This window comes from Lepidochelys kempii, chromosome 5, assembly GCF_965140285.1.
Source record: "Lepidochelys kempii isolate rLepKem1 chromosome 5, rLepKem1.hap1, whole genome shotgun sequence".
In the NCBI taxonomy this organism is placed as follows: domain Eukaryota; kingdom Metazoa; phylum Chordata; order Testudines; family Cheloniidae; genus Lepidochelys; species Lepidochelys kempii.
The window spans coordinates 1,324,265-1,350,231 of record NC_136384.1 but is presented as its reverse complement, the minus strand read 5'-3'; the positions used below and the strand labels follow the sequence as shown (position 1 = coordinate 1,350,231).

Sequence of the window (25,967 nt, the reverse complement as noted above, 5' to 3'; positions counted from 1 at the left end):
AACCCTCCTTTTTATTGTCCTTGGCCCAGCCAGCCATGGATATTTTCCCTGATGTCTTCAGCTTCCCTTATCAATTTTCCATTCTGCATAACTTCTCATTTATATCAGTTGCAATCTGCTTGCTCCCATTCCCGTTCTGTTCCTCTTAGTTCCATTTGTTAGATATTGCCTTTTTATTTCTAATTGCTGCCTTCGCATCGTGTCTGAACCTGGATGGGTTTTAGCCCATGTTGGGAACATGCCTAGAGCCTGAGGGGCAGACTGGCCCCCATGCCTAAGCACATAAGGATCCCTGGCCGTTAGGGTCAGGAATGCATGCTGGGGCGTGTGTCCATATTGCAGCTAACAGCTACCTGCCATGTTGCAGAACCCCATGGCTCATGCTCTGGGACCCAGTGAGGGCCGGGGGGCACAGCGCAGCTGCAGTTCCCCAGAGCCTGGCCGTGCCCAGAGGAGGTGCTGAATGCCAGAGCCCAGAGAGGCTAACCTGGAGCATGGCAAGCGGCTGGTAACCATGGGGATGGGAGGGCAAGGTGCCCGCAGCACCGAAGGGAACTGGGGAACACCCCAGCTGCAGTTCCCCAGAGCCTGGCCGTGCCCAGAGGAGGTGCTGAATGCCAGAGCCCAGAGAGGCTAACCTGGAGCATGGCAAGCGGCTGGTAACCATGGGGATGGGAGGGCAAGGTGCCCGCAGCACCGAAGGGCCCAAGGCAGTGCTGAGCCCAGGCATGGAGACTTGTGAGCAAAGAAGGCTGGCAGGGGAGCCACAGGCTGCTGACGGGGATCCCACACTCGGGCTCCATCCTAGCAGGCCGGATCCGCCTGGCCCGTGGGTGCGACACTTGAATCATAGAATCATAGAATAATCAGGGTTGGAAGGGACCCCAGAAGGTCATCTAGTCCAACCCCCTGCTCGAAGCAGGACTTGGACCCGGGCGACTCCGGTGCGCCTCCCAGCTGGGGCGTAGAGCCAGGCCCCCAGAGACCTGCCACCCTGTGCCCGAGTGCGCTCTGTGTCCATCCATGGCGAGTGGGCAGGTTCCCTGGAATCTGCCTGCTGTCCAGTCACCGGCTGTTGGAGCAGGTCTCCCCGCGCCCCCGGGGGCAGGACTGTCCCGTCTTGCAGGAGGAGGGGGTTGAGGCAGGGACAGGCCCCGGGTGCAGAGGGGGAGGTAGAGCATGGCCCCCAGGCTTGTGCCTAGGCAGTTAAGCCCTGCTGGGATGGCACCTTGCTGGGCTCTGCTGGGGAGAAGGGGACTGATCCCTGGGGAAGGGGGGGCCAGGCTGCGGCTCATGGGCCGTCTGCTCGCTCTCATTAACGTTCTCGTTAATCATTTCTAATGTCTGCTGCTAGGGCAGCTCAGCTCCCTGCTGCCCGGGTGGCGTGGCAGGGGATGGATCTTGGAGCTAGCGTGTGCCGGGGGCCCGGTGCTGGCGTCCAAGTGCTGGATGAACTAGAGCGGGCAGCCAGTGCTGTGGGGGTGGGGGGAGTCGCGGGGTGCCAGGCCGGGGGCACTGGGTGCCAGGCGGGTGTCACGTAGGGAGGAGCAGAAGGGCCCATCCAGCCCTGTGGGTGGTGGGCAGGACCAGGCTGCCTGCCCGTCACCCAGAGCAGGGCCGCATGTGCTTGCCGGCAGAGCTCAGCTCTGGGGAATGTGCTGGGATTCCAGGGCATGGTGCCACCGCATGGGGAGGCGAGGGCGGGTGGCGTAGCTTATCTCTGCCCCCCCGTCCCCTCCCCGCCACCCGCGCTGTGGGCTGCAAGGGATCAGGCAGCCTGCCTACAAGGGCTCTGCCCGCGGCTCCCATCTCGCGGGGCTGCCCCTGCTGAAGGCTGTCCCGGGGCTGACGGTGCATTAGACCCTGGTCGTGCCTGGCCGGGGCTGCCTGTTCCCTGATGTTGCCCACTGGGGAGTGAGCATGCAGCTGGGGGAGCCTTGTCTCTGCACACGGCCACAGCACCTCCCAGTGGGGAAGTGTGGGGAGGGAGCTGGAGTTGCAGGACCAGCGATGGCCCTGGGGTTTCCTCTCTCTGGGGGCCATGCTGAGGTGGGCCCTGACGGGTGAGGTGCCCCCATGGTCCTGGGTAGCAGGGGTTTGGGGGCCTAGCGGGTGTGGGGCCCAGCTGGAGCTGTAACTGAGCTGGGGTGCCAGACAGAGGAGGTGCCCCGATGCCAGTGGGCAGGTGCAGGGAATGGGGGTCAGGCAGCCCCGCTAGGGGCACCCGATCCCTGGCCGCTCCCTGGAGCTGAGCCTGGGCTGGGGGGTGCTGCGGCCACGCCCCACGCTCCCGGCACAGCCGAGCAGGGCGCCAGCCACTGACTGCCGTGTGTGGGAGGCTGGCTGCACGTACACCGCTTAACCCCTTCACCACTGGCCCAGGGTGCCCGCGGGCTGGGGGGGTCATGCTGGGGGTGCTGGGGCAGGGAACAGTAGTGATGTGCTAGGCGTGCGGGAGCTGCATGGAGAGGGGTTTCTGGGGGGCCCGGCTGGTCGCTGGGTACCGGGGGGGGAGCAGGATGTGGGGGGGAGCTGGTCTCCCCAAGGTAGGGTTTGGCAGCCTCTCAGGCAGCCAGCTGGGAAGAGGCGCTCGACATGGGGTCCTGGGGGGGTCTCCCACGTTTTAGTGAGGGAGGGGGAGGGGCAGGAGCTGCCTCTGCTCAGTGTGTTCACAGGGTGCCTGGGGAGCCTTCTCCTGGGGGTTGCCATGGTGGAGGTCCTAGCAGAGGGAGGGGCCAGGGAACAATGCCCTGGGGGGGCGCGTCGTATGGGGGCCAAGCTGGTACCTCTCCATGCTGGGGGAGCTGTCGCAGGGGGTCTGCGGGGAGCCCAGCGGGCCCTGCTTCCTGGGGCTGGGCAGGGCACGGGCCGTCGCTGTCCCATTTTGGTACCTTCTATGCCCAAGGCAGTTTTACTTCCTAATTGCATGGTTTGTTTCTCTCGCAGCTGAGAGGTGCTGGTTAGCCACCGCCAGAGGGGTCTTATGTGGCTTTTAGGGGTTTAGGCCTCTTTGTACCAAATTCCTAGTAGTATTTGCCTGCTTGCGAATGAGACTAGTTTGCAGGTGTGACAAGAAACGTAACTTGTTTTAGTTACCGTTAGGGTTACAGTATTTGTAATTTTTGCTTTAAATTTAACTTTCTTTGCTGTGGCGTTTACTACATTTTGTCTTGCTCGGCCATTGGGGTGTGGATGTGTTTTTATTTGGGTTCCAATTTAGACATGTTTAGCTGAGTTTAATGTATACCAATTTTTATGTTTATTAATAGTGGATTTAACAAGACTTTTACTGGATCACTTTGAGTTACAAACAACTCTGGTGTGTCTATGTTAATTGGGGTGCCTTTTTTGAACGTATAGTTTTTGGTTTAGGTTTTGGTGCATGTGTTTGGGAACCATAGGGTCAGTTTACTACGGGGTATTGGGCAGGATCCCACAAGAACTGTTCATATTGTTCCTGTTTTAACTGGCTGATTTTATTGATAGGGTCACTGTGGGTAGCTGGAGTGTCGGGTGGTATTTTCATAGGGACTCCTTATTTTAACCCCTGTTCCCCAGTGGTTTGGTATTTCTGTGGTGTTTATAAGTTGAACTTTAATTCCCACCTCCCCTTCCCAGGCGCTCATACTGGTATTTTTAAGGGGTTTAAGATTCGGCCGGTGTTCCATGAGGATCACCAGATCACGGGGGGGATTTATGATCAGTTGGCAGGCAGTGAATTATTTCTTAAATATTGGCTTATAAGGAGGGCTGCATTGGGGTGTGCTCTGCAGGGAGACGGTTGGGGAGAGGGCCCAGGAGGCAGGGTGAACCTGCTCTCAGCCAGCTGGGGGTGCCTTGGCTCTGGGGTGCTGGGTTTGCCCAGCCCTCTGGTAGCGGAGTGGGGTGTGGGGTGCAGGCTCTGTCTGTCCCATGGCAGCCCCCTGCCCAATCAGTGGGAATTCGGGCGCTCTCCTGCCTGCCTGTGCTACCCAGGCTGGCTCCTGGCCAGCAGAGCATGGCAGCCGTGTGCCCTGCCCCCCCCCCTCCGCACTGTGGGATCCTGTTACGGGATCCAGTGACATGGGAGGAGTGGCAGGGGGGCACAGAGCTGGGATCTCTCGGTGCCTGTTCCCCAGGGTGTGGAGGGGAGTGTTTGGGAAGGTTTAGGGGGGGTGCAGTGGGGGGGGTGCAGTGTCCTTGGCAGGAGATGGGGCAGGACTGGGCCGGTCCATGGGAAGAAATTGGGCCAGGGAGGGGTCTGTGCCCAGCTAGCTGACCCCTTGGAGATAGCCCCACACGCCTGCTCTAGGGTGACCAGACAGCAAGTGTGAAAAATCCTGATGGGGGTGGGGGGTAATAGGAGCCTATATCAGAAAAAGACCCCAAAATCGGGACTGTCCCTATAAAATCGGGACATCTGGTCACCCTACCCTGCTCTGTCCTGCTGCCTTGGGTGGGCAGGGCCCAGAGATATGCAGGGATCCCGGAGGACCTGCCCGCAGTGCAAGGGGAGTGTCTTGTCTGCCCCCCGCCTTTTCAGACAGCTCCTCCTGGGGGGCCCTGCCATGTGCTGGCCCTCACCTTCCCCCAGTCCTGCAGCACTTGGGAGCCTCCCTTCCCCCTCCCTGCCCCTGTACAAGGGGATAAGGCCGCATTAGTCTCCATCTGTCCTGGCAAATTACCATGGGAGGAGGCTTATTAGAGGGAATGAGGACGGGGGGCTTCCCCGGCCAGCAGAGCCGAAGGAGCTCACCCCTCCCCCATGGCAGGAGGCTGCCCACTTGTCCCTGGGCCCTTCCCGACCCATGTGGGGTCCTGCTCCCTGCCCCGGCTGCTGGGGTCCCCTGGGCATCGGGGCGCCTGGGCCCGTCTGCACAGCCCCCGCTCCCCTGCTGGGACCTGGGCTGGCTGCGCACGACGGGGGCCTTGCTGCTCCTGGCGGGGTGCAGGGGGGCTGGGACATCCCCTGCTTGGGAGCTGGGCTCTCGCAGGCCTGGCACCTGGGCGTGCATCCCAGTCCCCTGCCCGATGGGGAGGGGCCCGCACTCCCCCAGAGCGCACTGCTGTGAACAGCAGGCCAGGGCGCGGGCGTGCGTGTGCACACAGGTTTGTGCGAGCGTGTGTACATACGTGTTTGTGCGAGCGAGTGCGTGCAGCTCCTAGCACAATGGGGCCCGGTGCTGACTGGGCCTGGGAGAGCTGCCGCGCCCTGTGCGCCCTCTGCTGGGGGGTAGCAGCAGAACCTGCTCCTGCCTCTCGCGCCAATGGGCTTAGCTGGCGCTTGTGTGCCGGGGCAGCTGTGCTCGTGCCCTCCCTGCGGGAGCCCCGGGAGCCCCCTCTGCGGGGAGTGCTGGGTGGGGAGAGAGCGCCCGCTGCTTGACGGGTGCTTCCGGCAGGGGAGCCGGGGTGCGCGGGGGCGAGATGGGGTGGTCAGGGATCACGATTGCCCCGGGTACTCTGGCTGGGGAGGGGGGTATCAGGAATCAGGGTGCCCCAGGGTGCCCCTGGGAGTGGCCAGGCCTGGGTCTCTGTCTGGTCGCTGCTCTTGGGCCAGGTGGCTCCGGAGGAGAGTGGGTGCTAAGCAGGGAGCTGCCCTTAGCGCCCGGGCCCCTCGGTGGCACAGGTGCGGGGAGCTGGCTGGGAAGGCAACGCCGGTGAAACGCGAGCGCCCAGGCCGAGGGGCTGCTGAATAATGCAGGGCCCGGGGGAGGGCCGAATGGAGAGGCAGGCGCAGGCGAGGCCATTGGGGGCCCAGGGGAGACACCCGGCCTTGGGACACGGGGCGCCAGCCTGGGGGGTGCTCTGGCTGTAGCCTGAATCTGCCCCCCCCCAGCCCCCCAAAGCCGTGGGAACGAGCACAGGGTACCATGGGGAGGGTGCGTCTACCCTAGGCCCTGTGCACCACGAGCATGGCCACGGACATCTGTAGGGAAGGGGCACTTAGTCTGGCTGGGCCCAGCGCCTCCTGGGCAAGGCACGGCAACGCCCGGGCACAGTGCCCCCGGGCCGAGCATGGCGCCTCCTGGCTACGTCTCCTGTGTGCTGTGTGTGCGGGGGAGCGCCCGGTGGGGGCAGGGGGCTCTGTGTGACCCCTCACTCTCCAGCCCAGAGAAGGGGCTGGGTTTGAGGCAGGCTCCCCCCAGAACCCCCTGGCCCCCGCTCCCCAACCTTGGCTGGCCTGCCAGCTGCAGTATCCGGTACCCGCATGGCTCTCGCCCCGTGGTGGAGGCTGTGCCGGGATCACCACGTGCCCCGCTCTGCACTGGGGGGCAGGAGGGGGGCACAGGCATCTGCGCAGGTCCCTGTGGGATGGGGCACCCCCCACAGGATGACGCCCTCGGGTCCTGTGCTGAGGGAGGGGGCAGGCAGCAGAAGGAGGCAGGTTCACAGTGTAACTATCATTTCCTTGGCCCCATTCAGCCAAAGTGCTGCACACACGGTATGTGGGGCACCCCTGCCCAGCACTGGCATGCAGCCACCTCTGGGGCAGGCTTGGCAGCTCTCTTAACAGTGCACAGCAACACTGCCCAACTGCTCAGGACAGCAAGGGAGGCGGACGGCCTTGTGCTGCGAGGGGCCTGCTCCCCTCCTGCCTCTGCCCTGGGAACTGCTCAGGGCCTGTCTACATCTGCCCCCCAGACAGCTCCCGCGCCCTGCCGGTACTGACTGGGGGAGGCAGACTCTGCCTAGAGCCCAGCAGAGCCCCTCGCGGGGGGGGGCAGGCCTGGCTGGGGGCGGGCCGGGGCCTGGCACAGCCACAGGGACTCAGAGCTGCATTGACTAAAAAGGGCAAACGTGGGGAGCTGACAGCAGCCCTGAGGAATGCCTGAGCCTGCTGCGGCTCCCTGGGGGCTGGGGCTCCTCCCTCAGCGGCTGGGCCCCACCGCAGGGCCCCGCCCGGTGGGCAGCTGGGCTGGGGGGTGCTCTGCACTGCTCTCTGGAAATGGGGCGAGGCCCCCGGTTCTTCCCAGCACCCCCAGAGCCCAGGGACCCCCCTAGGGAATTGGAACCCCCGGGGAAGACTCTGAGCCTGTGGGGGCTCCGTGTGCGTGCGTGTGTCAGCCGTGTGTGTGTGTGGCGGGGGGTTCTGTGTGCGTGTGCGTGTCAGCCGTGTGTGCGTGTGGCAGGGGCTCCGTGTGCGTGTGGCGGGGGCTCCGTGTGCGTGCGTGTGTCAGCTGTGTGTGTGTGATGGGGTCTGTGTGCATGTGGCGGGGGCTCCATGTCCGTGCGTGTCAGCCGTGTGTGCGTGTGGCAGGGCTTCGTGTGCGTGCGCGTGTCAGCCGTGTGTGTGCGTGTGGCGGGGTCTGTGTCCGTGCGCGTGTCAGCCGTGTGTGCGTGTCAGCCGTGTGTGCGTGTGGCGGGGGCTCCGTGTCCGTGTGCGTGTCAGCCGTGTGTGCGTGTGGCGGGGGCTCCATGTCCATGCGTGCCAGCCGTGTGTGCGTGTGGCGGGGTCTGTGTGCGAGAGACGGGGGCTCCGTGTGCGTGTCAGCCGTGTGTGCGTGTGGCGGGGTCTGTGTCCGTGCGCCTGTCAGCCGTGTGTGCGTGTGGCGGGGCTTCGTGTGCGTGCGCGTGTCAGCCGTGTGTGCGTGTGGCGGGGTCTGTGTCCGTGCGCGTGTCAGCCGTGTGTGCGTGTCAGCCGTGTGTGCGTGTGGCAGGGGCTCCGTGTGTGTGCGTGTCAGCCGTGTGTGCGTGTGGCGGGGGCTCCATGTCCATGCGTGCCAGCCGTGTGTGCGTGTGGCGGGGTCTGTGTGCGAGAGATGGGGGCTCCGTGTGCGTGTCAGCCGTGTGTGCGTGCGTGTCAGCCGTGTGTGCGTGTGGCGGGGGCTCCGTGTGCGTGTCTGCCGTGTGTGCGTGTGGCGGGGTCTGTGTGCGAGAGACGGGGGCTCCGTGTGTGCTGGGAGGACGGACCCCGGCAGCCACCGCCCCTCTGGGATTCCCTGGAGCAGCCCCAGTAACGCGGATCACGTGGTGGCCTCCGCTCAGAGCAGGCTAAATATAGCGCCCTGCTACAGCTGCCAGGGCTGGGCGCCGAGCCCCCGCTCCCTACGGCCAGCTGCTCACCCAGGCAGGGCTCCCGGGTCCGCCAGGGCCTGGTGCTGAGCCTGCAGGCTCGGGGCCGACGCTGCGCTTTGGGAAAGTGGTTCTGGTCAGTTGCAGAGTGCTGAGCTCCCGGCTCCTCCCCTCGCCCCCGAGAGCCTTGCCGGGCTCCAGGGGCTGTTCAGTCCTCTGCTAAGGGGCCTTGTTAATACAACGGCGCTGACGTGCCCAGAGCCAGCCATCCGCAGTGTTTCTGCAGACCTTCCTCTCCACTTCACATGGGGAAACTGAGGCTCCTGGCAGGGTGGGACCCAGCAGGTCCATCTCAGCACTCGGCATCCTGGCTTCCAGTCCTGTGCTCTGCCCGCTAGGCCATGCTATGTCCCACCCCTAGAATTATAGAAGATCAGGGTTGGAAGAGAGCTCAGGAGGTCATTTAGTCCAATCCCCTGCTTAAAGCAGGACCAATCCCCAATTAAATCGTCCCAGCCAGGGCTTTGTCAAGCCTGACCTTAAAAACCTCTAAGGATGGAGATTCCACCACCTCCCTAGGGAACCCATTCCAGTGCTTCACCACCCTCCCAGTGAAATAGTGTTTCCTAATATCCAACCTAGACCTCCCCCACTGCAACTTGAGACCATTACTCCTCGTTCTCCGCTCCCCCCAGGTACGGCACCGCCAGTCCGGCCAGATCATGGTGCTGAAGATGAACAAGCTGATGAGCAACCGGGGGAACATGCTGCGGGAGGTGCAGCTCATGAACCGCCTCTCGCACCCCAACATCCTCAGGTGAGGGGCCCGCAGTGACCCCCCCGTCGCCCCCTGCCACCCGGGCGGCCCTTGCCCTGCTCTGCGGAGAGGAGCAGCTGGCTTCTGCGAGCCCTGCTCCCAGCCGAGCGTGGCCCCTCCTGGCCCGGCCTGGCTGCTGAGCCTGGCTCTGTGGCCCTCGTGGAGGCCCTGGCTCTGCCCGTGTGCGTCCGCCCAGGGCAAGGGGAAGCCAGCTCGGGCTGGGGGGTGAGGTCCCTGCCCCGGATTGGCATGTGCTGGGCGGAGGGAGCCGGTCCCTTCTCCGCCTCGTGGATTCTCTCTCTTCTCTACGAGCGGCTCTGGCCCGTCCAGGGGGCAGGTCCCTGGCGCTGCTGGTCTAACCCGCCCCCCTCTGTGTCTCAGGTTCATGGGGGTCTGTGTGCACCAGGGGCAGCTGCACGCGCTCACGGAGGTAAGAGGGGGTCGCCCAGGGGGTCCTAGGGATGCTGCACAGGGGCCCATGAAGCTGTGCCTGCCCTGGCAGGGGCACATGGGCTGGGGCTGGTGGGCACTGAGCTGGCAGGGAGGCAGGCAGGGCAAGGCAAGATGGAGGGTGGGACGGGCCCCATGGAGGAGGTGGGCAGGGCAGGGTGGCAGGGGGAGGCGGTGGAGAGGCAAGCAAGGCAAGATGGGAGGTGGGACGGGCCCCATGGAGGAGGTGGGCAGGGCAGGGTGGCTGGGGGGATGGGCCCCATGGGGGAGGCGGGCAGGGCAGGGCAGGAGGATCGGATTTAATTGGGGATTGGTCCTGCTTTGAGCAGAGGCTTGGACTAGATACTTCCTGAGGTCCCTTCCAACCCTGATAGTCTATGATTCTGTGATCGGGGGCCGGGCCCCATGGGGGAGGCGGGCAGGGCAGGAGGACGGGGGGACGGGCCCCATGGGGGAGGCGGGCAGGGCAGGGCAGGAGGACGAGGGGGATGGGCCCCATGGGGGAGGCGGGCAGGGCAGGGTGGCTGGGGGAGGCGGTGGGGAGGTGGACAGGGCAGGGCAGGAGGACGGGGAGACGGACCCCATGGAGGAGGCGGGCAGGGCAGGGCAGGAGGACGAGGGGGATGGGCCCCATGGGGGAGGCGGGCAGGGCAGGGTGGCTGGGGGAGGCGGTGGGGAGGTGGACAGGGCAGGGCAGGAGCACGGGGGGACGGGCCCCATGGGGGAGGCGGGCAGGGCAGGGTGGCTGGGGGAGGCGGTGGGGAGGCGGGCAGGGCAGGGCAGGAGGACGGGTGACGGGCCCCATGGAGGAGGCGGGCAGGGCAGGGCAGGAGGACGGGTGACGGGCCCCATGGAGGAGGCGGAGAGGGCAGGGTGGCTGGGGGAGGCGGTGGGGAGGTGGGCAGGGCAGGAGGACGGGGGGACGGGCCCCATGGGGGAGGCGGGCAGGGCAGGGTGGCTGGGGGAGGTGGTGGGGAGGCGGGCAGGGCAGGGCAGGAGGACGAGGGGGATGGGCCTGTCACGGAGTGTGGGGGAGTCCAGGCCCTGCACCCCTCTTCCTGGGATCCACTGAGACTCTCAGCCAGCCAGTAAAACAGAAGGTTTATTGGACAACAGGAACACAGTCCAAAAACAGAGCTTGTGGGTACAACCAGGACCCCTCAATCACGTCCTTCTGGGGGAGCAGGGAGCTTAGACCCCAGCCCTGGGGTTCCCTGTGTTCCTCCACCCAGCCCCAAACTGAAACTAAACCCCCCCAGCAGGCTCCCTCCTGCAGCCTCTGTTCACATTCCTGGGCAGAGGTGTCATCTCCCCCTCCGGGCTCAGGTGACAGGCTCTCAGGTCTCCCCTCCCCAGGGCACATTCCCAGGTCAACACTCCCCCCTCCCTGCTGAGTCACATCGTCACATCTCTCCCCCCTTTGAGACTGAACTGAGCGGGGTCACGCTGACCAGTGACCTGGGGAAGTTCGGGGCCCCCTCTCCGGGACAGCGCATCCGCTATCAGGTTGGCACTTCCCTTCACGTGGACCACGTCCATGTCGTAATCCTGCAGGAGCAGGCTCCATCTCAGGAGTTTGGCGTTGGTTCCTTTCATCTGGTGCAGCCAGGTCAGGGGAGAGTGGTCGGTGTAGACGGTGAAGTGCCGCCCGAAGAGATAGGGTTCTAGTTTCTTGAGGGCCCACACCATGGCCAGGCACTCCTTCTCGATGGCCGCGTAGTGTTGCTCCCGGGGTAGCAACTTCTTGCTCAGGTACACGATGGGGTGTCTCTCCCCCTTTTCATCCTCCTGCATTAACACCGCCCCCAGTCCCGTGTCGGAGGCGTCGGTGAACACCACAAAGGGCTTGTCAAAGTCTGGGTTTGCCAGAACTGGGCCACTGACCAGAGCCTTCTTCAGCGCCCGGAAAGCCACCTGGCACTGCTCGGTCCAGACCACCTTGTCTGGCTTCCCCTTCTTGCATAGCTCTGTGATGGGGGTGGCGATGGCGCTAAAGTGGGGCACAAATCTTCGGTAGTATCCTGCCATCCCAATAAAGGCTTGGACCTGCTTTTTGGTGTGGGGAGCGGGCCAGTCTCTGATCACCTCCACCTTGGCTGGTTCCGGCTTTAGGCGGCTGCTCCCCACCCGATGGCCCAGGTAAGATACTTCCGCCATCCCCACCTTGCACTTCTCCGCTTTTACAGTCAGCCCAGCCCCCTGGAGTCGGTCCAGCACTTGTCTAACCTGGGACACGTGGTCCTCCCAGGTCTGGCTAAAGACACAGATGTCATCAATATACGCCACGGCAAAACTCTCCATCCCCCTCAGGAGCTGGTCCACCAGGCGCTGGAAGGTGGCCGGCGCTCCCTTGAGGCCGAAAGGCAGGGTCAGGAACTCATAGAGCCCCAGAGGGGTGATAAAGGCCGATTTCAGTCGGGCATCTGCATCCAGCGGCACTTGCCAGTAGCCCTTTGTAAGGTCCATGGTGGTAAGGTACCGAGCTCCTCCCAGCTTGTCTAGGAGCTCGTCCGGCCTGGGCATGGGGTAGGCATCAGATACAGTGATGGCATTGAGCTTCCGATAGTCCACACAGAACCGGACCGACCCGTCCTTTTTGGGGACCAGCACCACCGGCGAGGCCCAAGGGCTGGCAGATGGCTGGATCACCCCCAAAGCCAGCATGTCCCGGACCTCTCTTTCCAGGTCCTGAGCAGTTTTCCCTGTGACTCGGAAGGGGGAGCATCTTATCGGCGGGTGCGACCCTGTCTGCACCCGGTGGACAGTCAGATTAGTGCGTCCAGGCTGGTTGGAAAACAGCTGTCGGTACGGATGCAGCACCTCCCTGACCTCAGCTTGCTGGGCAGGGGTTAGCTGATCTGAGAGGGGAATTGTTTGCAGGGGGGAACCAGCTCTGGTCCCAGGGAATAGATCTACTAAAGGGTCGTCTCCCTGCTCCTCCCACTGTCCACACACGGCCAACACCACGTTCCCCCTGGCATAATATGGCTTCATCATATTCACATGGTACACCCGGCGGTGGTGCGCCCGGTTCGACAGCTCCACCACATAGTTTACCTCATTGAGCTGCTTGACGACCTTGAAAGGGCCCTCCCAGGCGGCCTGTAGTTTGTTCTTTCTCACGGGGATGAGAACCATCACCGGATCCCCGGTGGCGTAGGCACGGGCCCGCGCCGTGCGGTCATACCAGACCTTCTGCTTCCTCTGGGCTCTGGCCAGATTCTCCCTGGCCAGGCCCATGAGTTCAGCCAGTCTCTCTCGGAAGATCAGGACATACTCCACCACTGTCTCTCCATCGGGAGTGGCCTTCCCCTCCCACTCGTCTCTCATCAGGTCCAGGGGGCCCCTCACCCTCCTGCCATATAACAGTTCGAAAGGCGAAAATCCGGTCGACTCCTGGGGCACCTCCCTGTACGCGAACAGCAGGTGAGGTAAGTACTTGTCCCAATCCTGCGGGTGCTGGTTCATAAAGGTTTTCAGCATCATCTTTAGCGTCCCGTTAAACCTCTCCACCAGCCCATTGGACTGGGGGTGATACGCTGAGGCCCAGTCGTGCCGGACCCCACATTTCTCCCACAAGCACCGGAGCAGGGCCGACATGAAGTTGGAGCCTTGGTCTGTCAAGACTTCCTTGGGGAACCCCACTCGGCTGAAAATGGTCAGGAGCGCATCGGCCACGGTGTCTGCTTCAATGGAAGCTAAGGGCACTGCCTCGGGGTAGCGGGTGGCAAAATCTACCACCACCAGAATGTATTTCTTCCCCGACCGGGTCGTCTTGCTGAGAGGCCCCACGATGTCCATGGCCACCTTCTGGAAAGGCTCCTCTATGATGGGCAAAGGTCTCAAAGCCGCTTTCCCCTTGTCCTGGGCCTTCCCCACCCTCTGACAGGGGTCGCAGGATCGGCAATACTGCCGGACCGTGGTAAAGACCCCGGGCCAGTAAAAGTTCTGTAGCAACCTCTGCCGGGTGCGCCGGATTCCCTGGTGCCCTGCGAGGGGGATGTCATGGGCCAGGTACAGGAGCCTGCGGCGATACTTCTGGGGGACCCCCAGCTGCCTCCTGATCCCACAGGACTCTACTTCCCCTGAGGGAGCCCATTCTCGGTACAGGAACCCCTTCTCCCACAGGAACCTCTCCTGGCAGCCTCTCCTCATGGTCCGTACCACACTGAGGTTGGCCAGGTCCCTGAGCTTCCGCAAGGAGGGATCTTTCCTCAACTCGGCCTGGAACTCAGCGGCTGGGGAAGGGATGGGGCCCGGTTCCCTCTCGCTGGCCAGGTCCGAGGTCTCCGCCTCTCTGAGCCGTGCCCCTCGGCCCTCCCTCCCCACCAGGGTAGGGTCCGGCGCCTCTGGTGTGATACCCTCCCCGAGGTCAGGGCGCAGTGCCCCTCGCCGGCTCTGGCTACGCGTCACAACCAGGGCGGTCTGGGGCTTGCTTGGCCAGTCCTCTAGGTCTCCCCCCATCAAAACTTCAGTGGGCAAATGGTGGTGTACCCCCACATCCTTGGGGCCCTCCTTGGCCCCCCATTTCAGGTGTACCCTTGCCACGGGCACCTTAAATGGGGTCCCGCCCACCCCTGTCAGGGTCAGATAGGTGTTGGGCACCACCCGATCTGGGGCCACCACCTCGGGCCGGGCCAGCGTCACCTCCGCGCCCGTATCCCAGTATCCATTGACCTTCCTCCCATCCACCTCCAGGGGAACAAGGCACTCTCTCCGGAGGGACAGCCCCGCGCCCACCCTGTAAACTGAGCACCCTGAGTCCAGAGCCTCCAGCCCTTCTCCGGTACATCTCGGGGGTCAGCCCAAACTCACGGAGCAGGGCCTGCTTGAACAGTTCATAGTCCCCTGCCTCCGCCCCTGTCATTCGGCTGTACACCTCCACGGCTTTGGGGTCCAGTAAGGGGGTGAGGAACTGGAGCCTGTCTGCAGGGTCAACCCTGTGCATCTCACAGGCCTTCTCAAAGGCCGTCAGGAAGCTATCTATGTCCTCCCCCTCCTTCCGCTGGGCCAGGAAGCACTTATCAAAGTTCCTTGCCGTCCTGGGTCCCCCCGCACTCACCGCAGCCGCAGCCGGGGCCCCACTGCTCCTCAGCCTGGCCAGCTCCAGTTCATGCTGTCTTTGTTTCTCCTTCTCCTGACGCTCATGTTGACGTTGTTTCTCCTTCTCCTCCTGCTCATGTTGACGTTGTTTTTCATGATCCTCCAGCTCCCTCATTTTCATCTCCCTCTCCCATTCCAGCCGCCTCCGCTCCAGGGATGGGGAGCTCCGCCGGGAGGATCCCCTGCTGGGTGCCGGGGTCAGGGTGCCCTCGGTATTCGCTGGGCTTCCCCCAACCCCTCCCCCGGACATAGGTAGGAAGGGTCTCGGGATGTCCTCAGCAGCAGTCTGACCCCTCCCAGCCCGGTCAGGCCCCAGGGCCCACGCTGCGTCCCCCAGGCAGCTTCCCTCAGGGACAGGGATCGGGTCATCCAAGCGATCCCTCTCCTCCAGCTGGGCAATCAGCTGTTCCTTGGTGGACCTCCCGATGCGCAGCCCCCTCTGCCTGCACAGCTCCACCAGGTCGCTCTTCAGGCGTTTAGCGTACATCTCCCTGCTGGCCCCTCGCAGGCCGGGCAGCTTCCCACGGTTTCCAGGAAAAGCCCCTCGTGTGCCAGTCCTTCTCGAGGTCACCACCTCTTTGCCAGGGTCGAGCTGCAGATTCCTCCGCCCCTGGGACCGCTCGCTGCAATCCCCCGGGGGACCCTGTTACTGCAAAAGTCTTTCTCTCTGGTCACACATTCCCAGGGGTTAACCGCCCCCCGAAACCGTCTCTCTCTGAATCTTCAGCACGCCTGGTCCCCGTCAATTCCCCTTCGTTTTACTGCTCCCCAGTCACTTACTGCAGGAAGCGCCGTTCACGGGGTGCAGTAGATCCCACCGCTGCCACCAGTTGTCACGGAGTGTGGGGGAGTCCAGGCCCTGCACCCCTCTTCCTGGGATCCACTGAGACTCTCAGCCAGCCAGTAAAACAGAAGGTTTATTGGACAACAGGAACACAGTCCAAAAACAGAGCTTGTGGGTACAACCAGGACCCCTCAATCACGTCCTTCTGGGGGAGCAGGGAGCTTAGACCCCAGCCCTGGGGTTCCCTGTGTTCCTCCACCCAGCCCCAAACTGAAACTAAACTCCCCCAGCAAGTTCCCTGCTGCAGCCCCTGTTCACATTCCTGGGCAGAGGTGTCAGCTCCCCGTCCCCATCCTGGCTCAGGGGACAGGCTCTCAGGTCTCCCATCCCCAGGGCACATTCCCAGGTCAACACTCCCCCCTCCCTGCTGAGTCACATCGTCACAGGGCCCCATGGGGGAGGCGGGCAGGGCAGGGTGGCTGGGGGAGGTGGTGGGGAGGCGGGCAGGGCAGGGCAGGAGGACGGGGAGACGGGCCCCATGGAGGAGGCGGGCAGGGCAGGGCAGGAGGACGAGGGGGATGGGCCCCATGGGGGAGGCGGGCAGGGCAGGGTGGCTGGGGGAGGCGGTGGGGAGGTGGACAGGGCAGGGCAGGAGGACGGGGGGACGGGCCCCATGGGGAGGCGGGCAGGGCAGGGCAGGAGGACGGGTGACGGGCCCCATGGAGGAGGCGGAGAGGGCAGGGTGGCTGGGGGAGGCGGTGGGGAGGTGGGCAGGGCAGGAGGACGGGGGGACGGGCCCCATGGGGGAGGCGGGCAGGGCAGGGTGGCTGGGGGAGGTGGTGGGGAGGCGGGCAGGGCAGGGCAGGACGGGGAGACGGGCCCCATGGAGGAGGCGGAGAGGGCAGGGTGGCTGGGGGAGGCGGTGGGGAGGTGGGCAGGGCAGGAGGACGGGTGACGGGCCCCATGGGGGAGGTGGGCAGGGCAGGGTGGCTGGGGGAGGCGACAGGGCAGGGCAAGGCAGGGGAACGGGCCCCGTGGGGGTGCGGGGGGCTGACGGCACGCTGCCCGTCCCCTCTCCCTGGCAGTACATCAACGGCGGGAACCTGGAGCAGCTGCTGGACAGCCCGGTGCCGCTCTCCTGGGCCGTGCGCATCCGGCTGGCCCTGGACATCGCCTGCGGCCTGCGCTACCTGCACTCCAAGGGCATCTTCCACCGCGACCTCACCTCCAAGGTGGGCAGTGCCCTCCCCCGCGCTCCCCCCCAGCTGCCAGCCCCTCCCCTGCACTCCCCGGCCCCCCGGAGCCCTCGCTCGCTCACCCACGGCGCAGGGTCCCGGAGGAAACAGCCCCTCCATTGCCCGGCCCCGTGGAAGCCGCGGGGGCCCCGGGACGAGCCGGGGCTGGCAGGGTGCTGAGCCCAAGCCTCGCTCTGCCGCCTGGGGGCTTCCCTGACGGGACGGTGTGAAGGGCACGTTGTCCCGGCCCCGTACAGTCCCTGGGGGGACCCCCTCAGTGCGACTGCTCTTCGCGGGGGTCCGCTTGCTCTCGGGGGTCCAGCCCCTCTGCCTCCTGGAGCCGCACCACTCTGAGCCTTAGCCCGCCTGTCTCTGCCATGGGCCCCCTCGGGGAGTCGCCTCGCTCTGGGCCCCCGGGGCCTCCACGGCCAGAGGGAATAATCCCCCTGATCTCTAGACCAGAGCGACTCTCAGCCAGCATAACACAGGAGGGTTTATTGAAAGTCTGAACCCAGCACAGGAAACTCTCCGGCCTCAGGCCTGGCTTCCCTCAGCCCAGCACATCTAGGGCCGTCCCACATCCAGGTGGGCTCTGGCTGCTGTCCCCTCCCAGCCCAGAGACGCCCCCCCTCCAGCTGGGCATCTGATATCACCCGTCCCCAACAGCTCCTCCCCTGTCCTTTGTCTTCAGTCCCAGGTAAACAGGCTGCCTGGTCTCCTCTGCTCTCATCTATCCTTTGTTCCCTTCTGGCTGGACCAGCTGGTCAGGTCTCCTGGGTCCTCTCTCCGCAGCCCGGTGTCTTCCCACTGGCCAGAACCGGCTGACTGCCGAGCGGGGGTGGGCCTCTTAGTCACCAGGGCAGCAGTTGTTGGGGTTCCCCATCTCCAGGCCGTTGTCTGGGGGTCCCAGCTGCTTGGAGAGGTCACACCTGGTCCTTTACAACAACAACCCCTTTCCCGCCACATTCTTAAACATGCAGCACACAGGGAAACTGAGGCGCGCACACGCTATTCGTGTAGAACGCTACAAACATCCCCAACTTCATCACACACGCAGAGAGGGCCGAGCTGGACCCCCTGCGCTCCCTCGGATTCTCGCTGCCCTCCCCCGGGACAGCAGGGTGGGAATGCCCCTGCCCGCGACCCTCTCGATTGCCTGTAGGGGGCAGTGTGTCATGGGGCAGGTGCCAGGCGGGGCAGGCGGCGTGACGTCTCCTCTCCTCTGGCTCTCAGAACTGCCTGGTGAAGAGCGAGGACAACGGCTACACGGCCGTGGTGGGCGACTTCGGCCTGGCAGAGAAGATTCCCACCTACAGGTGCGTGGGGAGCTCCCCCACCCTGGAGCGGGGCAGGCCTAGGCAGAGGGGCCAGCAGTCCCCTCTGGACCCTTCCCACCCCCAAGGCAGGGCGGCACCCACCCCCTCCTGGGGATCAGAGCCAGCTGGGGGAGGGAAATCGGGGGGTCGTTTGGGTGGTGTGGGTTGCCCCTGGCTGGAGGGGGGATGGGGAGGGCTCGGGGAAGGGATTTGAAGCGCTGCAAGCTGACCCTGGCTTGGGGCGGGGACCCAGGGGGACCGGGAGTTGCCTGGCTTGGGGAGGGGACCTGGGTGCTGGGGGCTGCCCCGGCTGTGAGCAGGGACCCCGGGGAGGAGACCCGGGGGCGGGGGGGCTGCGGGCAGCGACCCGGTGGGGCTGGGGCTTGCCCGGCTGGGGGAGGAGACCCGGGGGGAGAACTGGGGGTTGCCCCAGCTGGGCAGGGGACGCAGGGGAGCTGGGCTTTCCCTGGGTCGGGGAGGAGACCGTGGGGGCTCGGGGTTGCCCGGCAGGGCCGGGGCCCGGGGCTAACCCCGCGGCTCTGCCCCACCAGCGAGGACGCTCAGAAGGAGCCGCTGGCCGTGGTGGGCTCGCCGTACTGGATGGCCCCGGAGGTGCTGCGTGGGGAGCTGTACAACGAGAAGGTAACTCGCTGCCTGCGCCTGGGGCCTTCCCCTCGCTGCGCTGGGCACCGGGCATGGCCAGGCTGGCGGGACCAGGGGCTGCTTGCCTTTGCCACGCCTGGGCTCGGCCATTTCCAGGGGCAGTGCCGGCCTGGCAGCCAGCAGGGCCACAGTGGAGCGGGGGGATGTGTGTGTGATGGTGGCTCCTGGGGGTCAGCGGGGGGGAAGGTGCTGGGAGGCAGCAGGGCATGGGGGGGCTGACAGGGTGCGGGGGGCATGGGAGGTGCTGGGGGCGGCAGGGCATGGGGAGGGTGAGGGGGCCAGCAGGGTAGGGGGGAAATGTGGGGGCAAGGTGCAGAGGGCATGGGGGGTGGTGGGACATGGAGGGTGCCGGGGGATGGCAGGGCGAGGGGGCTGTGTGGGTGTCACAGATTCCCTGGGCGATGCTCTGGAACTGCTCCCCACGAAGCCAGGCAGGACTCTGGGGCAGTCGCCTTTCTGTGAGCAGCCTGTCTGCAGGACACACAGCTCACACAGCTTCCACCTTCCTGGGTCTGACCTGGAGCATTCAGCCTCCTCTGTCCCTCCGTGCGCTTCCCACAGCGAGTCCGCCCAGGCGGGGTCCTGGGGAAGCCAGAGGGTCCTGCCCCCCAACTCCGCAGTCAGACGGGACTCTCAGCCAGCCAGTAAAACAGAAGGTTTATTAGACGACAGGAACATGGTCTAACACAGAGCTTGTAGGTGCAGAGAACAGGACCCCTCAGCCGGGTCCATTTTGGGGGGTCAGTGAGCCAGACAATCACATCTGCCCTTCACTCCATGTCCCGGCCAGCCCCAAACTGAAACTCCCTCCAGCCCCTCCTCCTCTGGGCTTTGTTCCTTTCCTGGGCCAGGAGGTCACCGGATTCCTTTGTTCTCCAACCCTTTAGCTCTCACCTTGCAGGGGGGACGGGCCCAGGCTATCAGTGGCCAGGAGACAGAGTGTCGGCCATTTATGTACCCTGGCCCTTTGCTCTGCAACAATTACATCCCCTTATCCCACCCCCTAGATACTTAAGAACTGCCTAGGGGAAACTGAGGCACCCCCACACTATTCAGAAGAAACATTAAGAACAGTCCCGCTTCATCACAGTGGTCACTGACACTGTCCTTCCAGCGTTTCCTGGAGGGCATCCTGAACCTGTCACTCCCCTGGCCAACCCACCACACCTCCGACACACACCCTGCTGGGAGAGGCCAGGCTGGAGTAGCCGGGAGCCCCCCACAGCCAGCACCCCCTCCCCCCGCCGCACTGGGAGAGGCCGGGGCTGCGGAAGCCGTGATGTGCCGTGCTGTACGGCGGGGCCGTGGCCCCAGCGGGCACCGTGAGGATGTCCTGGCTCATGCGTGCCCAGCGGAAGGGCAGTCGGGTTCCCCTCAGCGCCTCTGCCAAACCCTCCACCTCCCGCTCCTCTCCGCAGGCTGACGTCTTTGCCTACGGCATCATCCTGTGTGAGACCATCGCGCGGGTCCCCGCGGATCCGGACTACCTGCCCCGCACCGAGGTAACGCTCGGCTGGGCCACCTGGTGCCGGGAGGGACGAGGGCCTGCCCTGGGGTTGGGTGCGAGCCGGGGGGCCGAGGCGGAGCGTGGCGGGGGGGCACATGGCAGGGGTGCAGAGGCCTGCATGCGGCCTGGCTCCCGCTACAACCCTGCAGCCTGACTCTGCCCCATGTGCCAGCAGCACAGGTGCCAGGCTCCCTGGGGCACCCGGCCCATGGGGCACCCAGCCCATGGGGCCGCCTAGCTGTGAGCCAGCGCAAGGGGATCGTGTGACCTGGACCTGTACGGGGAGCAGCCCCTGGGGGCCAGGCTCTTGTGTTCTCTGCGGGCAGCCAGGACCCCCTCAGACAACGCCAACAGGGCAGAGGCACCGTGGCCGGCACCCCCTGGCGTTTCCCGTCTCGAGAGACTGACCTGCTCCCCGAGACGCCCTCTCCCCTGGCTGGCCAGGGCTGCGTGGGGAGCCCCCTCCTGTCCCCTCGCGGGGCCAGCCGGGCTGTGCACGCTGAGCGTCTCTGGGCTGTGAGCATGGCCTGAGGGGAGGCCCCTGCAGCTGGCCCACACTGGTCAGTGATCCCGCCAGTCACGCTGCGCTGCGGCAGGGAGTTCCGCAGGCTCCCAGCTCACTCAGCGCCAGCACGCGGCGTGCGTCTCCTCCCTATGGGCCACGCCCCAGCTCAGATACCAGGGTGATGGGCGTCAAGCCCCAAGAGAGCGCTTCCACATGCCGCGAGAGCTGTGCAGACCCCACCGCCCAGCTGGGTCATGCTGCAAAGCCGGCAAGCTGTGGGTGACTGAGGCAGGGGCTGAGTGGGGATGCTTGGGCAGCCCTCATGCTAGGGTCGCTGTCTCTCTAGCTGGGGTGTCCTGCCCCAAGGACCCTGGGGGTGCCAGCCCATTGCCCGGGCTGTGGCTGTGTTGCCCAGGGGTGGAGATGCTGCTCCCCTCTGCGTTGCCCCTGGTGTACGTGTGGGGTGACAGGGGGACGTGCTGCTCCGTGCTAATAACTGGACCCAGCATTTAGAGCACGGACCAGCCTGCCCATTGTCCCTGTCCGGGGAGCCGGGGACGAGCTGGAGCCGCCTCCAGCTACAGCGGGAGGCAAGGCCGAGGCCAAGCAATTCCTGGGCCCGGGTCCCCGGTGCTGGGAGGGAGGCCGAGCCCAGGAGACACTGGCTGCCCCCGACCCTTCCTCGTGGCAGGGGAGTTGTACTCCTGGTCCTGGTTTGACCCTGCGCCCCGAGGCCCCGATCCCCCTGGGCACCTCTACGCTGCAAGAGAAACCCGCGGCGCTGCCCCAGAGCCGGCTCAGCTGGCTCGGGCTGCAGGGCTAGACAGCAGCGTGGGCGTTGGGACCCTCCCCGTCGCCCCGCAGCCCCTGTCGGCTGAGCTGGGCCAGCTGCGTCTGTGCCACGGCTCCTTTAGTGCAGTGTAGACGCACCGCAGGAGGCCACGCACTCCCCCGGAGACACGGGCCCTGCTCCCCGGGTCCAGGGACGGCTCCTGTGCGGGGCAGGGCTTTGGGGCACTTCCTGACCTGTGGCTGGGATCCCCCTGGGGCGCCGTCTGGGGCAGGAGCTCAATGCAGAGGGGCGCTGGGGAGGGGGGCAGGCCTCCTGCCCTGGACCCCGTGATTCGGGCTCAGTTGCTGACCTCCCCTCGTCTCCCCGGGCAGGATTTTGGGCTGGACGTTGCCGCTTTCTGCAACATGGTGGGGGACGACTGCCCTGCGGCCTTCCTCCAGCTGGCCTTCCACTGCTGCAGGGTACGTGTCCCTCTCTTCCCTTCCCTCCCCCTGGGCAGGGTCCCTGGGCCTGCCCCCGTCTCCCGGACACCGAGACGAGGCAGCCGGGTGATTGCCTCAAACAGGGACCCTCATCTGAAATTCAGATTCCTGGTGCCAAGGCCTGCCCCCCGGCCAGCCTGTCCCCGAATGGGACTGGGATCCTGGCACCAGAGCCACTGGGATCTGTGCCTGCTCTCCCCTCCCTCGCCCCCAGCGTGCAGGACGGGGCAGCACAAGCAAGCTGTCCCCTGCTCTGGGGGGAAGCTGCCCCCGTCTCCTGCCCAGCAATCCCTCCCAAGTCCCACGGGGGCGGGGCCCCGGTGAAGCCGGGCAGGCGGGTGGGAGAGTTGGTGCCCGTGGCCGTCGGTGATGTGGCGACTCCCGCACCCAGATGGAGCCGACGGCCCGACCCGCCTTCGTGGAGATCACGCAGCGCCTGGAGGGTATCCTGCAGCACCAGCTGGGAGCGGGGGGCACTGGCCCCGACCCACAGAGCGATGGGGAGAGCGTGCCCTCGCCCGGGACCCCGGCCACGCCGAACGGTACCGTGACTGCCCCTCCCCCGGGCCTGTCCGTCCTGCTGACCCCCCCCCCCGGGCACCCCCAGCAGCCCTTGGCACTGGGCTGGGCACTACGGGTGCTGAAGGGACCTTAGGGCATGTGCTGCCCCCCTGTGGCCAGAGCTGGGCACTGCGGACGCTGAGCCTGTCCCCGGGCGCTTGCTGGAGAGGGCTGCAGCAAAGGGGTCCGCGGGCGGCTTGCTGGCTGTCCCCCCCGTGGGGACCCGTCTCTCACCCCACTGAACTAATGGGGAGGCCCCACAGCCCTGGGGTGGGATCAGGCGGAAATGCCAGCCCCGCTCTGCGGGGCGGGAGGGCAGGGGGCTGGCGTGACCCAGGCCTGCTGTGGCGGGGCAGACGGCCGGGCAGCAGGGTGCCCAGGGGGTTCTCCCGCCCGGTGCCCAGAGCCCCTGGCTGCGCACGGAGCCAGGCGCTCTCCAAACGGGCGGGAGGGGCTGGAGGCCGCGGGCCCGGCCCAGCCTGGGGGGCTGCTAACCCGCTGTCCGTGTTGTGCCAGGCGAGGCAGCGAGCGAGCCCGCGCTCCCCAAGCAGCCAGCGCCGCGGGATCTGAGCTGGCCGCACCTCCAGCCCGACCCCCGCCTCGCCCGCAGCCGCTCGGACATGTTCCCCCCCAGGTCCCCGGCCCTGCTGCCGCCCCAGGAGCCCGACGCGGGCGCCCGCCCCAAGGAGATGCCGCTGCGCCTCAACCCCTTCTCCCGGCGCGAGGACCTGAAGGGCGGGAAGATCAAGCTCTTCGACACGCCCAGCAAGTCGGTCATCTCGCTGTCCTTCGCCCTGCCGCCGCCCGCCCCCTACCAGCTGGGCACGCCCGTCACGCCCGAGCCCGTGGTGGAGGCGCAGTGCGACTTCTCCGCCCCCCTGGTGCTGACAGGCAAGAGCCGCTCGCTGCCCACGTCCCCCGAGCCGGCCCGCCGGGGGAGCCTGGCTCTGTGGGGGGAGCTGGCCCGCGCCTGCCGGCGGCAGGAGTCCCCGGCGTGTGGGGAGGGCCCCCAGCCTCACAGCCCCTTCCCCGCTCAGAGCTGGGGGGCGACGGGGGAGGTGGCAGGGCGCTCGCCCCTTCCCAGCCCCCCCGCGGTGGAGCAGATGGACTGCAGCCCCGACAGCCCCGAGCCCGAGCCGGCGCCCGCCCCGCCGCTCGCCAACGGCACCTTCATCAGCACCTCGGCGTCGGGCGCCCAGCCCTGGCCGCCGGGGCCCCCCAACGGCCTGCCCCTCAACAACAACAGCGTGGTGGTGAGCACCCCGCACGGCTGGGGCCGCGGCCTGGAGCGCGGCTGCTCGGAGCTCAGCATCCCCCGCACGGCGGCCTTGGAGCGGACGGAGCACTCGAGCACGCTGCCCCGGCATGCCTCCAGCGCCGGGCTGGAGCAGGACGAGGTGCTGGCCTGCCCCGGCTGCTGCCTGGGCCCCTTCAGCTTCAGCTTCGCCTCCGTCTGCCCTCGGCCCGCGCCCAGCCCGCCCCGCTACCAGCACCTCACCTGCGAGGCCAAGAGCCTCCTCTGCCAGGACCGGGGCCACCACCCCAAGCGCCCGCCCGAGCCCAGCCTCAAGCTGCCGGAGGCGCAGTCCTAGTGGGGGGCAGATGGGCGATGGACAGATGGGCGAGCCCCCCCCGCCTCGGCTCCAGCTCCCCCCATGGCCTGCGCTGAGCAGGGCCCGGAGCAAGGAGCCCAGGAATCCCCGGACCTGGCCTGCCGGCCGGGACCCCACTTCTCCCCTAGGGCCGCCTCAGGGCCGCTCGCCGTGTTGGTGAGACCGTCAGCCATTGCCAAGGCCACGCACAACCTGGGCTCGGGTCCTGGCTGGCCAAGTGTGAGCGGGGAGGAGGGGGACCTCGTGCAGGGAGCGAGAGGCTGGGCACAGTCCCAGCAGCCGGCTCTGTGCGGGGCTGGCTCCCTGCAGGGGCACGGGGGGTGGGCGAGTCGTGCTGGGCTGATGTGCAATAACATGGCGGCCTCGTGCGCACGACCCCGTCGGGGCCAGCGCTTCCCCTAGGAGGGGGGAGCGGTGCCGGTTCATGTCCCACCATGGGGACGTGGCTGGGCAGAGGGGCTCTGCACCCCCACTCAAAGCTGGGGGCTCTGGTGACCAGACACAGGTGTGGCGCTGATGGACCAGCGGGGCGCGATGCCACCCAGGAGTCTCTGGGAAGGCTCGCTGGGGGAGGTGGGCTGGGCCGGCCCTCCATGCCGCCCCTCCCTGCCCGCGGCTGTGGGGAGAGGAGCAGGGGTGTCCCCTGAGCAGGTGCAGTCAGGGGGTCACTCCAGGGCCTGGGGCTCCTCCTTGGTCGCTTGTCCCTGCACGTCCGCTCCCCAGCCCCCGTGCTCAGAGGCGATGAGAGCACAAGCCTGGGGGGCAGCAGTGTGCACTGGGGGCTCCCCTCTGTCCATCACACACAGGGGTAAGGGGGCTGGGTAACGGGTGAGCCGGGCGCTGAGCAGGGGAGACAGCGCGATGCCCTCCCCCATGGAACCTGCCTGTCTGGGGGGGGGGGGGCAGGGCCTGCGGCCCGCCGGGCACAAAGCAGGCTGGATGCCAGTCCCTGGCAAGTGGGGATAAATACACCCCCCCACCCCACCCCCATCACTTCCTGGTTCAGGCCCTGCCCCCTCCATGGCGGCTGTGGAGTGGCCAACGGGGCAGGTCTGTTTGCAATATGGTGGCTGGGGCTTGCCCCCCCCAGCTGCGTCCCCAAGCTGCCCAGTCCCTGCCTGGGGTGGCCCCCGGGCTCCCCGCAGCCGACGTGTACGATGCCCTGGTGCGTGCAGACTCTTGTTTTTTATTATGATTGATAATTGCTAGTAATATATACGGCTTATTTAAGGTGTTCCAATAAAAGTGACTGTCCCAGCACCCACTGTGTGTGTGCCGTGCGGTGGGGGCGGCGCTGGTCTTGCTGGTCGCAGGACAGGGACACAGCCAGGCCTGGGAGTGTGAGTCAGGAAAACCCACCTCAAGTGAGGCCCCTCAGTGCTGTGCCTCGGTTTCCCCATCTGTGTCCTTGGGATTGCACAGCCCTGGGGGTGGGGAGCGTGTCAGCAGCACTGAAGGCTGTTCCTGTGGGTTTCAGCCCCAGGAGGCCCCTGGTTGCAGCGCAGGGAGGAGGGGATGGTGGGGGGCGGGCAGTGGGGCAGGTAGGCTCAGCAGCTGCTGGTGAAAAGGAAGGTGTCGCTGGGGAGGGGGCTCGTCCTTGCTGCCTTCTGGCCGGGGCCCAGGGGGATACACCGGTGGGAGGGATGGAGCCAATCCTGTGCTGGGAGCACGGCAGCTGGGGCCACCCTGGCTCCATCCCTGCACCATGTTGCTGGGGGCAGCTGTCACGGGGTCCCCGGGCGATGCTCTGGAACTGCTCCCCATGAAGCCAGTCAGGACTCCGGAGAAGTCTCCTTTCTGTGAGCAGCCTGTCTGCAGGACACACAGCTCACACAGCTTCCACCTTCCTGGGTCTGACCTCGGAGCATTCAGCATCCTCTGCCCCTCCATGTGCTTCCCCCAGCGAGTCCGCTCAGGCGGGGTCTTGGGGAAGCCAGAGGGTCCTGCCCCCCAACTCCGCAGTCAGACGGGACTCTCAGCCAGCCAGTAAAACAGAGGTTTATTAAATGACAGGAACATGGTCTAACACAGAGCTTGTAGGTGCAGAGAACCGGATCCCTCAGCTGGGTCCATTTTTGGGTGCAGGGAGCCAGACAACCCCATCTGCCCTTCACTCCTCATCCCCAGCCAGCCCCAAACTGACTCC

General features: G+C 65.9%; 1 protein-coding gene across 2 annotated transcripts in view; it reads left to right on the top strand.

Annotated features, from left to right (window-relative positions):
- TESK1 (testis associated actin remodelling kinase 1) overlaps positions 1-25,076 on the top strand; it is a 31,485-nt gene extending 6,409 nt beyond the window's left edge. The window contains exons 2-10 of one of the 2 annotated variants that reach the window (XM_073343284.2): positions 8,688-8,809; positions 9,191-9,239; positions 16,232-16,378; positions 17,615-17,697; positions 18,249-18,339; positions 19,779-19,862; positions 21,537-21,626; positions 22,039-22,189; positions 22,725-25,076. In XM_073343284.2, coding sequence (XP_073199385.1) covers positions 8,688-8,809; positions 9,191-9,239; positions 16,232-16,378; positions 17,615-17,697; positions 18,249-18,339; positions 19,779-19,862; positions 21,537-21,626; positions 22,039-22,189; positions 22,725-23,800 — 1,893 coding nt within the window. In that variant the 3' untranslated portion in view covers positions 23,801-25,076. The remainder of the gene's footprint in view (positions 1-8,687; positions 8,810-9,190; positions 9,240-16,231; positions 16,379-17,614; positions 17,698-18,248; positions 18,340-19,778; positions 19,863-21,536; positions 21,627-22,038; positions 22,190-22,724) is intronic. The other variant, XM_073343285.2, reaches the window with a different exon arrangement.
- The last annotated feature ends 891 nt before the right edge of the window (positions 25,077-25,967 follow it).